General features: G+C 42.6%; 1 protein-coding gene across 1 annotated transcript in view; it reads right to left on the reverse strand.

Moving 5' to 3' along the window:
* Positions 1-15,371, reverse strand: part of LOC132393748 (claudin-10-like) — a 55,216-nt gene that overhangs the window by 14,888 nt on the left and 24,957 nt on the right. Inside the window, exon 2 of the mRNA XM_059969146.1 lies at positions 2,045-2,206. Coding sequence (XP_059825129.1) covers positions 2,045-2,206 — 162 coding nt within the window. The remainder of the gene's footprint in view (positions 1-2,044; positions 2,207-15,371) is intronic.

Here is a 15,371-nt window from a genome sequence, read left to right on the forward strand (position 1 = left end):
GAAACAAAAGCAGGCCAGATACAGCAAAAATGGTTTCAGAATTGTTTCATTATTGCTGAGACAGAGATTTGAGCTGGTGTTTTTATATATTTGACAGCACCAATTGTTTGAAATGGGTTTAAAGCCCTGAAATCTCATTAATTTGTTGGTTTTGATTAAAACAGTATCTTACCACTAACATTCAAAATATTCAGCCTGATACATGTTCAAATAAATATTAATTTTTGAAACAAAATCAAATTACCAATTTATAACCATATAACCATATAACAATCACAGCACGGAAACAGGCCATCTTGGCCCTCCTAGTCCGTGCCGAACCCTTAATCTCACCTAGTCCCACCTACCCACACTCAGCCCATTACTCTCCACTCCTTTCCTGTCCATATACCTATCCAATTTTACCTTAAATGACACAACTGAACTGGCCTCTACTACTTCTACAGGAAGCTCATTCCACACAGCTATCACTCTTTGAGTAAAGAAATACCCCCTCGTGTTTCCCTTAAACTTCTGCCCCCTAACTCTCAAATCATGTCCTCTAGTTTGAATCTCCCCTACTCTCAATGGAAACAGCCTGTTCACGTCAACTCTATCTATCCCTCTCAAAATTTTAAATACCTCGATCAAATCCCCCCTCAACCTTCTACGCTCCAATGAATAGAGACCTAACTTGTTCAACCTTTCTCTGTAACTTAATTGCTGAAACCCAGGTAACATCCTAGTAAATCGTCTCTGCACTCTCTCTAATTTATTGATATCTTTCCTATAATTCGGTGACCAGAACTGCACACAATATTCCAAATTTGGCCTTACCAATGCCTTGTACAACTTTAGCATTACATCCCAACTTCTGTACTCAATGCTTTGATTTATAAAGGCCAGCGTTCCAAAAGCCCTCTTCACCACCCTATCTACATGAGACTCCACTTTCAGGGAACTATGCACAGTTATTCCTAGATCTCTCTGTTCCTCTGCATTCCTCAATGCCCTACCATTTACCCTGTATGTTCTATTTGGATTATTCCTGCCAAAATGTAGAACCTCACACTTCTCAGCATTAAACTCCATCTGCCAACGTTCAGCCCATTCTTCTAACCGGCATAAATCTCCCTGCAAGCTTTGAAAATCCACCTCATTATCCACAACACCTCCTACCTTAGTATCATTGGCATACTTACTAATCCAATTTACCACCCCATCATCCAGATCATTTATGTATATTACAAACAACATTGGGCCCAAAACAGATCCCTGAGGCACCCCGCTAGTCACCGGCCTCCATCCCGATAAACAATTATCCACCACTACTCTCTGGCATCTCCCATCTAGCCACTGTTGAATCCAAATTTGTACAGTAAATTACAAAAGGACAGTACAAACTGTAATGGTATTTCAATATGTTTGTTCATTGTTGTTGCATTTCGCAGGGCTTTCCTGGAAGGAGTCTAAGTCCATGGATATTGCTCCATCCTAGCTGAAATCGCCAAGTTCCAATCCCACAGACCAACAAAGCCTTCAGAGCACAAGAGACTACCAAGGCCTCTCACCTAAATACTATTAGACGTTCCACCACAGTCCAGCTTTAACCAAAAGAATGTTGTCATTATTTGCTTACTGTCCCCTGTTAGTGCCCGGAATCCCTGGCAGATAAAGACCATATTGCCAAAACCTGAGAGGATTTAGTCATTTTTTCTCATTTGTAAGCAACCATAAATAAAATAGGATAAAGTGGTTATGTTATTATTGGGTCAGCTATCAGAACCCTGAGCAAGTTAATCAAGGAATGTATGTTCTCATCCTAACACAGATGTTTCAGAATATGCAACCAATTTTTAGATGCTTGAATACAAAACCTGGTGGCAATGAAGATGACCACAAAATTCTTCAGTTGCCAAAGAAACATATTTATTTACCTCATTCCCCATTCCCCCAGTTTTATGCAATGTAACATAGAAGGTGATGGGCCATGCTCTTGCAAACAGGCAACCGATGGTCAACATGCAAATTGTGGATCTAAGGACTTGTTTCTGTTCCGACTTACCGGAGAGAATGAATAGCATTCCTGCAAAAAAGGTTATTTTTCTTTTAATACTTTCTGAGCCTCCAATCTTTGTGCACTTCATCCCCACCAGTGAAAATACAGAAGCAAAAAATCCCAGACAAACACCAGCAATTGTGAGACCTCTGCAGACCTGGATATAAGCTGGGAGAGAAAGAAAAGCAAATATCAATGCAACTTGAAGCCTCAACAATGTGTTAGTTACATTAGAACCTTGAATTTACAACAAGCGTATTCTGTGAAACTGTTCTTAGTTTCTTATGTAGAATGACAAATTATGCTTTTTAATTGACATATTTGCACAATTCCAAACCCTTCTGTAAATGACAGATTTGTTGAACACAAATGGAAAGAGATCAGTCAAGAAATAATAATTATATAATACTGTCCAGATGGTAAAAGCCTATTATCAGAGCAATTCAAAAGGATGGAAAAATATCCTTAAATTTGCTTTACTGTAAGATAAAGATCTGGATTATAAATTACTGTGCTTTCCTGAAATGGTGACATGGACTCTTTCAGCAGAGAAAAGCTCTTCAGTCTATCAATCCTGTACCAACCATCAAGTACACATTTACTCCAATCCCACTTTATTCTTCCTATATTTCAATTAATATCCTCCAAATTGCATTACTCAGCTACGCCATAGTGGACAATTCACAATAGTCAACTGGCCTACCAACTCACGTGTAGGGGGAAACTGGAGCACCCTGAGAAAGCAATGCTGTCACTCAGAGAACAGACCGAGAGCTCACAGACAACTGCGATCAAGATGAATCATCGCGGAGCTGTGAGGGAGCAGCACTGCTAAATGTGCCAACATGCAGCTCTGAGCTTCCAGGAAACATGAGAATTGTTGTCATCAATGACCATGGAAGCATTGAAACTAGCAAGCCCTTTTTATTTAAGAGCAGCTCTGTATTTTTTTTAGGGAGACCTTTAGAGCATGTCTAAACTTGATTGAAGTTGGAACCTTGGGTAATCCTGCCAATTTCCCATGTTTGAAATGAAACCACAACCACTCAGACAAGGTCTAACAATACACTCCTTCTTAAGTAAGGAGAGTGTCAGGGACATGGGCACATGAGAAGAAGAATAGCAAAATGTATGTGCCTCACTAACAGGAAGAAATCAATACAGATTAAATGATATTCATGTCTTTGTATCTTGACAGGCAGGTGATGAAGCTGCAAGAAACTAAGATCATGCAAGGGAGTTTATCTTTGAAATGCAAACTTGTTTTTGAAAATCTAGACCACCAATGATCTAGATAGTAAAACAGATGTTAAATTAGAAATATGCAATATATAAAAAAGAAAACATAAAGGTGAGAAATTGGCTAGAAAGTCATCCTGCATCAATTCTGATAAAATCTTACTTAGTTAAAATGCATTGTACTTTACCTTTGAAATACACTTCACTGACTTTGTTGGAATTAACAGAAGTGAACTCGCTAGCATCACAAATGAAGTTACAATCTATTCACACAGAGCCATACGCAATATTAAAACAATAATGAAACACATAACTTTATGTAAAAGTATATTGAATAAATTAAGCCCAAGAGAGAAATGTGATTTTAAGTGGAAATTAGTCCCTGAAACTTGTACTGGATGTCCGACCATCTTAAATTTAGCTGTGTCCAAGTGCCACTTTCACCTACCTTTGCATGCAATGTCAGATCTATAACAGAAAAACGAGTTAAGAGAAGAAACAGGATAGCAATAGTTCCAGTATTATTTAACGGGATCATCAATAATTTTACTCATTTGTATTTTAAGTTCTTCTATGTTGACATAATTTATTTGACAAAATTAGTTGCTACAGACATGGGCCAGAGGGGTTTTCCTGTGCTGTGCTGTTCCATGTTCTATCCTGCTTGCCCTTCTCATTACTAATGCCCCCACCAGGAAACCAACTGGCTTGCCCATAGAAGTCATGGTGTAGTGGTTGATGTGATTTATTTTCATTGGGGTTTATAAATAGTAGTGATCCACAGGTATCCACACTGAGACCTTTGCTGTTGGTCATGTCTACAAATGACTTGGATGAAAGCAGCAGCAGGTCGGTTAGTAATTTCGCAGACAATATAAAGATTAGTGGCATTGTGGACAGCGTAGAAGATTGCCAAAAGTTGCAATGTGATATGGATGGGTTGCAGCTTTGAGCAGAGAGATGCCATATGGAGTCTAATATGGCCAAGTTTACGGAAGATCAAAGGTAAAGAGATAGTATGATATTAATTTAAAGAAAACTTAACAGTGATCAATGATCACTGTTCCAAAATGGCTCCCCTACTGACACCTCAGTCAGGTTTCCTGCCCTATTTCCTAAGTGCAAGTCAAGCTTTTCACTCTACTTGCCACTCAGTGGTTAGCTTATTAACTACACCTCTACACCTGCTCATTAAGGTAAATATCAGACAATCATGTGGCTGCAACTCAATGCATAAAAGCATGCAGGCATGGTCAAGAGGTTCAGTTGTTGTTCAGACCAAGCACCAGAATGGGGAAGAAATGTAATCTGACCATGGAATTATTGTTGGTGCTAGATGGGGTGGTCTGAGTATCTCAGAAATTGCTGATCTCCTGGGATTTTCAAATACAACAGTCCCCAGAGTTTACAGAGAATAGTGCAAAAACAAAAGTAAACAAAGTTCTGTGGTGAAAATTCCTTGTTAATGAGAGAGGTCAGAAGAGAATTTTCTTCACCTCTGTCCTGACTATTGCACCTATACCTTGGAATGTTTATTGGCTTATTATCATTATTGTCACATATACTGAGATACAGCAAAAAGCTTGTCCTGAATGCTATTCATACAGATCAAATCATTCAGGTAGAACAAGGCAAAACTATTCAGAATCCAGAACATAAGAAGTGTAACAGCTGTAGAGAAAACTAATGGATGGCATCCGTTAGTGTCGCAAGACCATGGATCTGCACCTGGAAAATCTTTTGCTGTCGCGGTGAGGCTGGAGTGTCCTCTCCAGGACATAGGCCTGAGCACATTCAGGACTTTGCAGCAAACCTGCATGGCGCACGGATCTTCTCCAAGGTAGACCTCGTCCGAGGGTACCATCAAATCCCGATGCATCCTAACGACGTCCCCAAAACGGCTCTCATCACCCCGTTTGGCCTTTTCAGTTGCCCAAGCAGCAAGTCTCCCCTCTCCATGCCACCGATGTTGTCCAAAGGAAGGGCAAATGCTGATACAGCTTGGCATCAGTGTCGTCGCAGGAGTTGCCGGAGTGAGGTTGAAAACAACGTCGGACTGCCTTAGGGACTCCAGCTCCGGATTTGTCCTCAGGGTTTACTCCCGAAGCCTTTCCCATGAGTGGGTATGGCCGCAAGGCAGCGGAGGTTTGAAATCAGAGTTTTCCCTCTCTTAGATGGATTGCCTTCCCAGGCTGATGAGCTCCATCTACCCGAAGCACTGGTTTTAAGGCGCCAGGACCCGCCTTTGCCCCTTCTCCTGTCAGTAGAAACTGTTCCGCCAGGCTTAGAGGCTAAGCCACACGAGAAGGCCAGGAGATGGACTTGGTTGTCAGAGGCTGTTTGAGGCGCATGCCGTGAGGAGCACTTTTAGGTAGTGGGAGCTTGTCCCCACCACCCCTCCTCGGCTTGACAACCTTGGAACCTAGAGAAAACTATAGAGAAGGTAAACGATAAAGTGCAAGACAATAACGAGATAGATTGTGAAGTCAACAATCCATCTTATCGTACTATTCAACAGATAGAAGCCGGCCTTGCCAATCCTGCCCCTGCATTATCCGTGTTTCTGTAATGGCTATAATCCCAGTCCCATTTGTCTATCCATGATCTGCTTGACACATTAGTCCTCTTTCATTCTAATACGTGGAACTTAATCCAACACTCTTTCCGTGCATCCTGCAATTCTGCTGACTGTCCTGTCCACTGACGTAACTGCCATCAATTCTATCTCAACTTAGACTTCTCATCTGCTTCACTTCTGCATGAGATCCCACCCCCTGCCAATTTAGTTTAAACCTGCCCTAGTAGCACAAGCAAATCAGTATCATAGGAAAGGTGGATAATAGTGCTGAAGATGCAGTAGCTGGTTTACAAACAATGTGTAGTGAGGAGAGAATGTTGATAGGGTAAAATTGCAGTCAACAGGATGAGTTGCAATGTAAGAGGCAGACAAAATTGGAAAGGGTGAATACAGGACTGAAGGTGTTGTATCTGAATGCACGCTGTATATGGAATAAGGTAGATGAACTGACACCACGATTGTAGGTTGACAGGTATGATGTTGTAGGCATCTCTGAATCATGGCTGAAAGATTATAGCTGGGAGCTTAATGCCCAAGGATACACGTTGTATCGAAAGGGCAGGCAAGAAGGCAGAAGGGGTGAAATCAAATCATTAGGAAGAGTGACATAGGGTTGAAGTTATTGAATCATTGTGGATAGAGATAAGGAACTGCGAGGTTGAAAAGACCCTGATGGGAGCGGTATACAGACCCCCAAGAGCAGTAAGGGTGTGGCCTACAAATTACAGCAGGAGACAGAAAACACATGCCAAAGGGGCAATGTCACAATAGTCAGGGGGATTTCAATATGTTGCTGGACTGGAAAAATCAGGTATGTGCTGGATTACAGGATGGGGAATTTCTAGAGTGCCTATGAGATGGTTTTCTAGAGCAGCTGGTAGTTGAGCCCACTTGAGGATCAGCTATTAGGGTTTGTGCAATGAACCAGAATTGATTAGGGACTTAAAGTAAAAGAACCCTTGGGGTCAAATGATCATAATATGATCTAATTCACCCTGAAATTTGAGAAGGAGAAGCTAAAGTCAGATGTATCAATATTATAGTGGTGTAAAGGGAATCACAGAGGCATGAGAGAGGAGTTGACCAGAACTGACTGGAAAAGAACACTGGCAGGGATGACAGCAGAGCAGCAATGGCTGGAATTTCTGGAAGCAATTCAGAAGGCACAGGATATATACATCCCAAAGAGGAAGAAGTATTCTAAAGGCAAGATGACACAACTGTGGCTTACAAGAGAAGTCAAAGCCAACATAAAAGCCAAAGAGAGGGCATATAATACAGCAACAATCAGTGGGAAGTTAGAGGATTGGGAAGCTTTTAAATACCAAGAGAAGGCAACTAAAAAAGCCATTAAGAAAGTAAAGATGGAATACGAAAGTAAGCTAGCCAATAAAATTAAGCAGGATACCAGAAGTTTCTTCAGATACATAAAATGTAAAATAGCAGTTAGAGTGATATTGGACTGCTCAAAAATTATACTGGAGGGATGGTAATGGGGACCATGAAATAACAGATGAACTGAATAACTGCACCAGTCTTCACTGTGGAAGACAGTAGTAGCATGGGGAAGTTCCAGGTGTCAGGGGGCATGAAGTGTGTGAAGTTATTATAACTAGAGAGAAGGTTCTTGGGAACTGAAAGGTCTAAAGGTAGATAACTCACCTGGACTAGATGGTGTACAGCTCAGAGTTCTGAAAGAGATGGCTAAAGTGATCGTGGAGGCATTAGTAATGATCTTTGAAGAATCACTAGATTCCGGAATGGTTCCAAAAGGCTGGACAATTCCATATATCATTCTACTCTTCAAGAAAGGAGAGAGACAGAAGAAGGAAACTATAGGCCAGTTAGTCTGACCTCAGTGGTAGGGAAGATGTGGATAAGGTCTCAGGGTACTTGAAGGGACCTGATAAAATAGGTTGTAGTCAGCATGGGTTCCTCAAGGGAAAATCTTGCCTGACAAATCTGCTGGAATTCTTTGAAGATGTATCAAGCAGGATAGACAAAGGAGAATCTGTTGATGTTGTGTACTTGGATTTTCAGAAGGCCTTTGACAAGCTATGAGCCCATGTTATTACACTAAAGATTCTAGCATGGATAAAGCAGTGGCTGACTGGCAGGAGGCAAAGAGTGGGAATAAAGGGAACTTTTTCTGACTGGCTGCCGGTGACTTGTGGTGTTCCACAGGGGTCTGTGTTGGGACCTATTCTTTTTAAATTACATGTCAATGATTTGGATGATGTAATTGATGACTTTGTTGCAAAGTTTGAAATCGATATGAAGATAGGTGGAGGGGCAGGTAGTTTTAAGGAAACAGAGGCTACAGAAGGATTTAGATAGATTAGGAGAATGGGAAAAGCCACACTCAGGTTGGAGGAACAACACCTGATATTCCATCTGGGTAGCCTCCAACCTGATGGCATGAACATTGACTTCTCTAACTTCAGTTAATGCCCCTCCTCCCCTTCTTACCCTATCCCTATTTTTATTTTTTTAATTTTTTCTCTCTTTCCCTCTCACAATAATTCCTTGCTTGTTCTCCACCTTCCTCTGGTGCTCCCCTCCCCCTTTCTTTCTTCCATCCTATGATATTCCCCCTTCTCCAGCATTGTATCCCTTTTGCCAATCAACTTCCCAGCTCTTAGCTTCATCCCTCCCCCTCCTGTCTTCTCCTATCATTTCGGGTCTCCCCCTCCCACTTTCAGATCTCCTGCCATCTCTTTTTTCCATTAGTCCTGACGAAGGGTGTCGACCCGAAATGTCAACTGTACTCCTTCCTATAGATGCTGCCTGGCCTGCTGCGTTCCACCAGCATTTTGTATGTGTTGTTGGATGGAATATAGTGTTGGACAGATTCAATAAAGTGTATGGTCATGCACTTTGGTAGAAGAAATGAAAGGGTTAACTATTTTCTATAAGAGTGAAAATACAAAAAAAACTGAGGTACAAATAGACTTGGGAGTCCTTGTGCAGGATTCCCTAAAGGTTAATTTGCAGGTTGAGTCTGTGGTGAGGAAGGCAAATGTATTCATTTCAAGAGGACTAGAATATAAAAGCAAGGATATAATGTTGAGACTTTATAAAGCATTGGTGAAGTCTGTCTTAGAGTATTGACAGCAGGTTTGGGCCCCTCGTCTCAGAAAGGATGTGCTGAAACTGGGAAGGGTTCAAAGCAGGCTCACAAAAATGATTCCAGGATTGAACAGGTCAGTGGGACTAGGTGAGAGTAAGCGTTCAGCACGGACTAGGAGGGCCGAGATGGCCTGTTTCCATGCTGTAATTGTTATATGTTTATATGATATGAGGAGATTAAGGGAGCACAGTGAGTCAGGGCCGATAAGGTGAAAATGGAATACAGAAAACAACTCAGTTGATAAAGTTATGCAAGGACAGAATTTAAGTGCATTTGGAATACTATGGACTAATTAGGGACAGATGGCGTAGCTTTGTGTGTGACAAATTATGTCTTACTAATTTGATTGAGTTTTTCAAGGAGGCAACTGATGAAAGTAGAGCTATTATCTACAAAGATTTTAATAAGGCATTTGACAAGGTTCCTCATGGAAGGCTCATCCAGAAGATGAGATCCATTGTGAATTGACTGTTTGGATTCAAACATGGCTGATGATTCTTATTATGGCTGGAGGTCTGTGACAAGTGGTATTCTGCAAGGATCTATAATACCATCAGACATGGGATCAGAACTAGGCCATTTGGCCCATCAAGTCTGCTGCACCATTACATCATGCCTGATTTACAGTCCCTCTCAATATCTAGCTAAGCAAATTTCTCCTTTTCTCTGGTCTAAGCAGGCCTCCCTCTATTCTGAGACAGTGCTGTGCCTCTGGTTCTAGACTCCCACATTACAGGAGACATCCTCTCCACATCCACTCTATCTAGGCCTTTCAATATTCAATAGATTTCAATGAGAACCCACCTCATTTTTCTAAACTCCAGTGAGTACAATCCCAGAGCCATAAAAAGCTTCTCATATGTTAACCCTTTTATTCTTGGGATTGTTCTTGTGAAGCTCCTCTGGATCCTCTACAATGCCCGCACGTGTTCTCTTTTCTAAGATAGATAAGGGACCCAAAATTGCTCATTACACTGTCTGACCAATGGCTTATAAAGCCCCAGTGTTATATCCTCTGTTTTTTGAATTTTCTCCCTGTTTAGAAAATAGTCTATGCCTTTATTCCTTCTACCAATGTGCAGAACCATACACTTCTCTGCACTGTATTCTATCTGCCACTTCTTTGTCCATACTTCCAATCTGTCCAAGTCCTTCTCCAGACTCTCTGCTTCTTCAGCATTATCTGTCCCTCTATCAATCTTCGTATTATCCACAAACTTGGCCTCAAAGCCATCAATTTCATCATCCAAATCATTGACATATAATGTGAAAAGAAGCTGCCCAACAGTGACCCTTGTTGAACACCACTTTTCACTAGCAGCCAGCAGAAAAGATTCCCTTTATTCCCACTCTTTGCCACCTGACAGTCAACCAATCTTCTATCCATGCTCACATCTTTCCGATATATCATGGACTCTTATCTTGTGAAGCAGCCTCAAGTGTAGTGTAGAAACGGGAAGCGGCAGCAACAGCACTTCAGGTAGCAGCTAGCAGTGAGGGAGACCTCCCCACCACTGACCAGCAGGTGAGCCACCCCTTACTGGCTTAATTAAGATTTAAAGTACATTAATATCAAAGAATATATAAATTATAAAACATTGAGATTTGTTTGCTCACAGGTAGCCGCAAAGCAAGGAAGCTGAAAGACCCAATCAAAAAAAAATAAAAGACCAAAACCCGATCTGTATGAGAAAGCAAAAAAAAAACACAACTCATGCAAATAACTGAAGCATAGACTAACATTCCGAACCAAATTGAGTCCTCAGATCCGAAACCTGGAGCAGCCTGGAGTAGGCCCAAAGCTTTGATTATCAGTTTATCATATCAGCAGGCACGGAGCAGTCTTCCCACCCTCAATGTCATGGAGGGAGGAGTGACCATTGCAGAGAGCGAGGGAAATTGGCTCTCACTTTGGATCCCGACGCCCTGTCTTTTCAGTCTATCTGAACTGGTAGTTAAACAACAGACAGTGAAAACCTCCTGCACCCTGGAGGGAGGAGTGAACATCGTGGACAGCGGCGAGATCAGCTTTTTCCTCCAATCAGGGCCGGCATTTAAATTATTGAAACCGCGGATCATACCTCGCACTAGGGCATGGCTACAGTGAAGAACTCGGAGCCTAGACTATGCTGCCCAGCAACTCACTCCAGGCCCAGATTTAGCCTGAATCTACTCTCAAGCTCTTCAAATCAGCTTGGTGCCCAACCTCACACCAAGGTCAGTTGCACAGGCATCGAATCTCCTCTGCCCCAACTTCTCCTCTTGGCACCCAGAGCAATCTAACCTCACACCTGGGCCAGTTGTGCAACATCAGAACTCAACTGCCCTGGCTTCTCCTCTCTGAATGGCTGACTCCATCTGCATTGCTTCTCCAACACCACATCTCAGATCATCCCCCAAATTCGCCTCGCCATTGCTCACACCCTTATTGTTTGTGAGGATAATTTAAACACAATTTACCTCAGAAAAGGTGCCCTTAGTGATGTTTCAGTTGAATTTCTTGCCTTTTTAACTACTAGTGCACTGTTGCATGCTTTTGGTAGTGCCATCTTAACCAGTAGCTTTACAGAGGAAATCAAAAGACTATGGGACATGTACAGGGTGTACATTGTCCTAATAGTGATATCTACGGCTGGCATCATCCCAAAGTCACTACACAAAGGCATTAAACAATTAGGCCACACAGTAATATTTATGTAAATCTCCTTAAAGCCACACCAATAAACACCACTAAAATAGTCCAAAAGTTCCTAGCAATTGAGAAACAAGTGCGCTTGGCTATGGCCATACCTCAGGTTTTATTGTCCTGAGCTGAGAAAAAATATATAATTATAATAAACACATGATAAGTATAATTACACAAGATAGCTTAAATATATTAATAGATTTTATGTCCATAAAGTGATGCTAGGCTGTACATTAGGTAACCAATGGGAAATAATAAAACAGAGGTGGTGGGTTAGTGGGTGGAGCTGTTGATTAGGCTTACTGCTTGAGGAAAGTAACTGCTTTTGAGTCTGGTGATCCTAGTATGGGTGGTTCACTGACAGGTGGTAAGGATGGGCTCCCTCACCTCTGCCCCTCTGACCCTCAACACAAATGCCCCCAGGGTCCTTTTCTCTACTCCTTTTACACCCGCAACTGCACTGCCACACACACAGCTCCAATCTGCTGATCAAATTCGCAAACGACTTGACCTTGATCAGCCTTACTTCTAGCGGTGATGAGACAGCCTACAAAGGAGAGTCTGACAACCTGACACAGTGGTGCCAAGATAACAACCCCTCCCTCAGTGTCCAAAAAGCAAACTAGCTGATTGTGGATTAGTGGAGGAATGGGGATAGGCGTGGCCCCATCTGCATCAATGGATCTGCAGTTGAGAGGGTGAGTAGTTTCAAGTTCCTCACTATACCCCTCACCGATGATCTCACCTGGGCTGTACACACCGGCTTTGTGGCAAAAAAAAAAGCACAGTAGCATCTCTTTCACCTCAGGTGACGGAAGAAGTTCAGCATGAGCCCCCCAAATCCTCAATACCTTCTTACAGGGGCACCATTGGGAGCATCCCGACTGGCTTTATCACCACCCGGTACAGGAACTGCACCAACCTTGATCACTGGGCACTAGAAGGAGTGGTGCAGTGTGAACCTCCCTCCATTGAGGACATTTATAGCAGCTGATGCAGGAAGAAGGCCCGGAAGATCATCAGTGACACCAGTCACCTCGACCATAAACTGTTTCAGCTGCTTCTGTCTGGCAAACAGTACCACAGTATTAAAGCCAGGTCCAACAGGCAACGAGACAGCTTCTTTCTACAAGCCATTCTACTTTTAAATTCACTTTGCAACAGAGTCATAACACAAAGGTTTTTACTCCCTTGTGCTGTGTGATGAATGTAAGATTTAACTGGATTCTAATTCTACATCGCCTCCTCCCTGATGGAAGTGGGACAAACAGTCCATGAACAGGATGCATGGGATCCTTCATGATGTTACTGGCCTTCTCCGGCACCTTTCTGTATATACATCCTTGATGGTGGGTAGGCTGGTGCCAGCAATACATTGGGCAGTTTGGACTATTTGTTGTAGAGTCTTCCTGTCGTCCGCAGTGCAGTTTCTGTACCAAGCAGTGATGCAGCTTGCTAAGATAAAAATATATTGACTTAATTTACATATCATCTTTCATACATTAAGCAAACACGAAGTGTTTTACATTGATTGTAAACATAAATCAATTTAGTCATAAAATATGAGACAAAATAAAAAATCTTAAGTAAAGACAAAAAAAAAACCAAATTATACAAATGCAATCAACATCAACAAGCATTAAGTAATTCTATAAGGAGGCCAGATTGGAAAAGTAGGTTTTTATAGCTCTCTACTGCGCACCTGTAGAATGACGCGACTATGGACGAGCATAGTCCAGTTCTCTTCAGCCTCCTCAGAAAGTAGAGATGTTGGTGAGCTTTCCTCACTGTGTAGGATGTGTTCTGGGACCTCGAAAGGTTGTGGGTAAGGTGCTCTCCCAGGAGTTTGAAACTGCTCACAGTTTCTGCTGCTGAGCCACTGTTGTATTGAGGTGTGTGAGTGAGTTCTCGTGAATTCAATAGACACCTCCCTTGTCTTGTTGGCTTTGAGGAAGAGGTTATTTGCCTGGCACTAGGCCTCAAGCTCTTCCACCTCCTTTTTGTAGGCCTCTCAACGTTGTTAGTGATGAATCCTACCACTGAAGTGCCACTGGGGAACTTGACGATGTGATTGCACAGGTGTTTGGCGCTGCAGTCACGTGTGAGCAGAATGTACAGCAATGGGCTCAGCACACGGCCCTGGGAGGCACCGTGTTGAGGCTGAGGAGGAGGGCGGAGGAACGTTGTCCATCTTGACTGTCTGCGGTCTGTTCACACACAGATGCACAGTGGTGTATTTAGACCGAGGAGTGGGAGTTTGTTCACCAAGGTCTTTGAGACAATAATGTTGAATGCCAAACTCATCCAGAAACAGAGCTCTGACATAAGTGTCCTTGTTTTCTAGGTGTGTCATGGCCAGGTACATGATAGCATTTGTTGTAGAGCAGTTCTACTGGTAAGCATATTGATGAGTCTCCAACATGGCAGGAATGGAGTTTTTGATATGTGCCATTACCAGCCATTCAAAGCAATTCATGGCGATTGGCATCACTTAACTTTAATGGTGTTGCATTCTTTGGTACAGGGATGATGGTGGATGACTTGAAGCTTGTGGAGACAGCAACCTGGATGAGTGAAATGTTAAAGATGTCTATGAAGACATCAGTGAGCTGACGCAAACCCTCCCTGAGTACTCGGCCTGGTATGTTATCTGGCTTGACTGCCTTATGGGATTTGACGTTCTGCAGGGTCCTCCTTGCACCTGCAGCTGTTACAGACAGTAGCATATTGGCACCAATAACGTGGGTAGATGAGGTGAGAAGGTCCCAAAGACAGATCTTAGGGAGCTAGGTAGAAAGCTAGAAAACAGGACCTCCAGGAAAGTCCTGACGAAGGGTCTCGGCCCGAAACGTCGACAGTGCTTCTCCTATAGATGCTGCCTGGCCTGCTGTGTTCAACCACCATTTAGTGTGTGTTGTTTTAATTTCCAGCATCTGCAGATTTCCTCGTGTTTCCTCCAGGAAAGTAATCTCTGGATTGCTGCCTGTGTCACGTGCCAGCGAGGGTAAGAATAGAATGATTTGGCAGGTGAATGTGTGGCTGAGGAACTGGTGCGGGGGACATGTGATCAGATTTAGGGGTCAGTTGGATCTCTTCTGGGGAAGGAATGACCTGTACAGGAGTGATAGGTTACACCTGAACCTGAGGGAGAACCAATATCCCTGCGGGCAGGCTTTCTAGAGTTGTTTGAGAGGGTTTAAATGAATTCAGCAGAGGGATGGGAACTGGAGTGATAGTGCTGAGGATGTTGTAGTTGCTTTACAAACAAAGACAATGTGTAGTGAGACACATAGCAAGGGGAGGCCGATGATAGGACAAAATGTCAGTCAACAGGATGAGTTGCAATGTAAATAGTGGACAAAATCAAAAAGGGTGAATACAGAACTGAAGGTGTTATATTTGAATCCGTGCAGTATATGAAATAAGGTAGATAAACTTGTAGCACAGTTACAGATTGGCATGTATGATGTTGCAGGCATCACTGAATCATAGCTGAAAAAAGATTATAGCTGGGAACTTAACATCCAAGATAAACATTGCATTGAAAGAACAAGCAGGTAGGCACAGGTGGTGGCGTGGCTGTGTTGGTAAAAAAATTAAATCAAAGAGGTGACCAGAGTCGGAAGTTGTCGAATCATTGTGGACAGAGCTAAGAAACAGTAAGGGTAAAGAGACCCTGATGAGAGCTGTATGCAGACCC

This window comes from Hypanus sabinus, chromosome 5 (genome assembly GCF_030144855.1).
Source record: "Hypanus sabinus isolate sHypSab1 chromosome 5, sHypSab1.hap1, whole genome shotgun sequence".
Classification (NCBI taxonomy): Eukaryota; Metazoa; Chordata; class Chondrichthyes; order Myliobatiformes; family Dasyatidae; genus Hypanus; species Hypanus sabinus.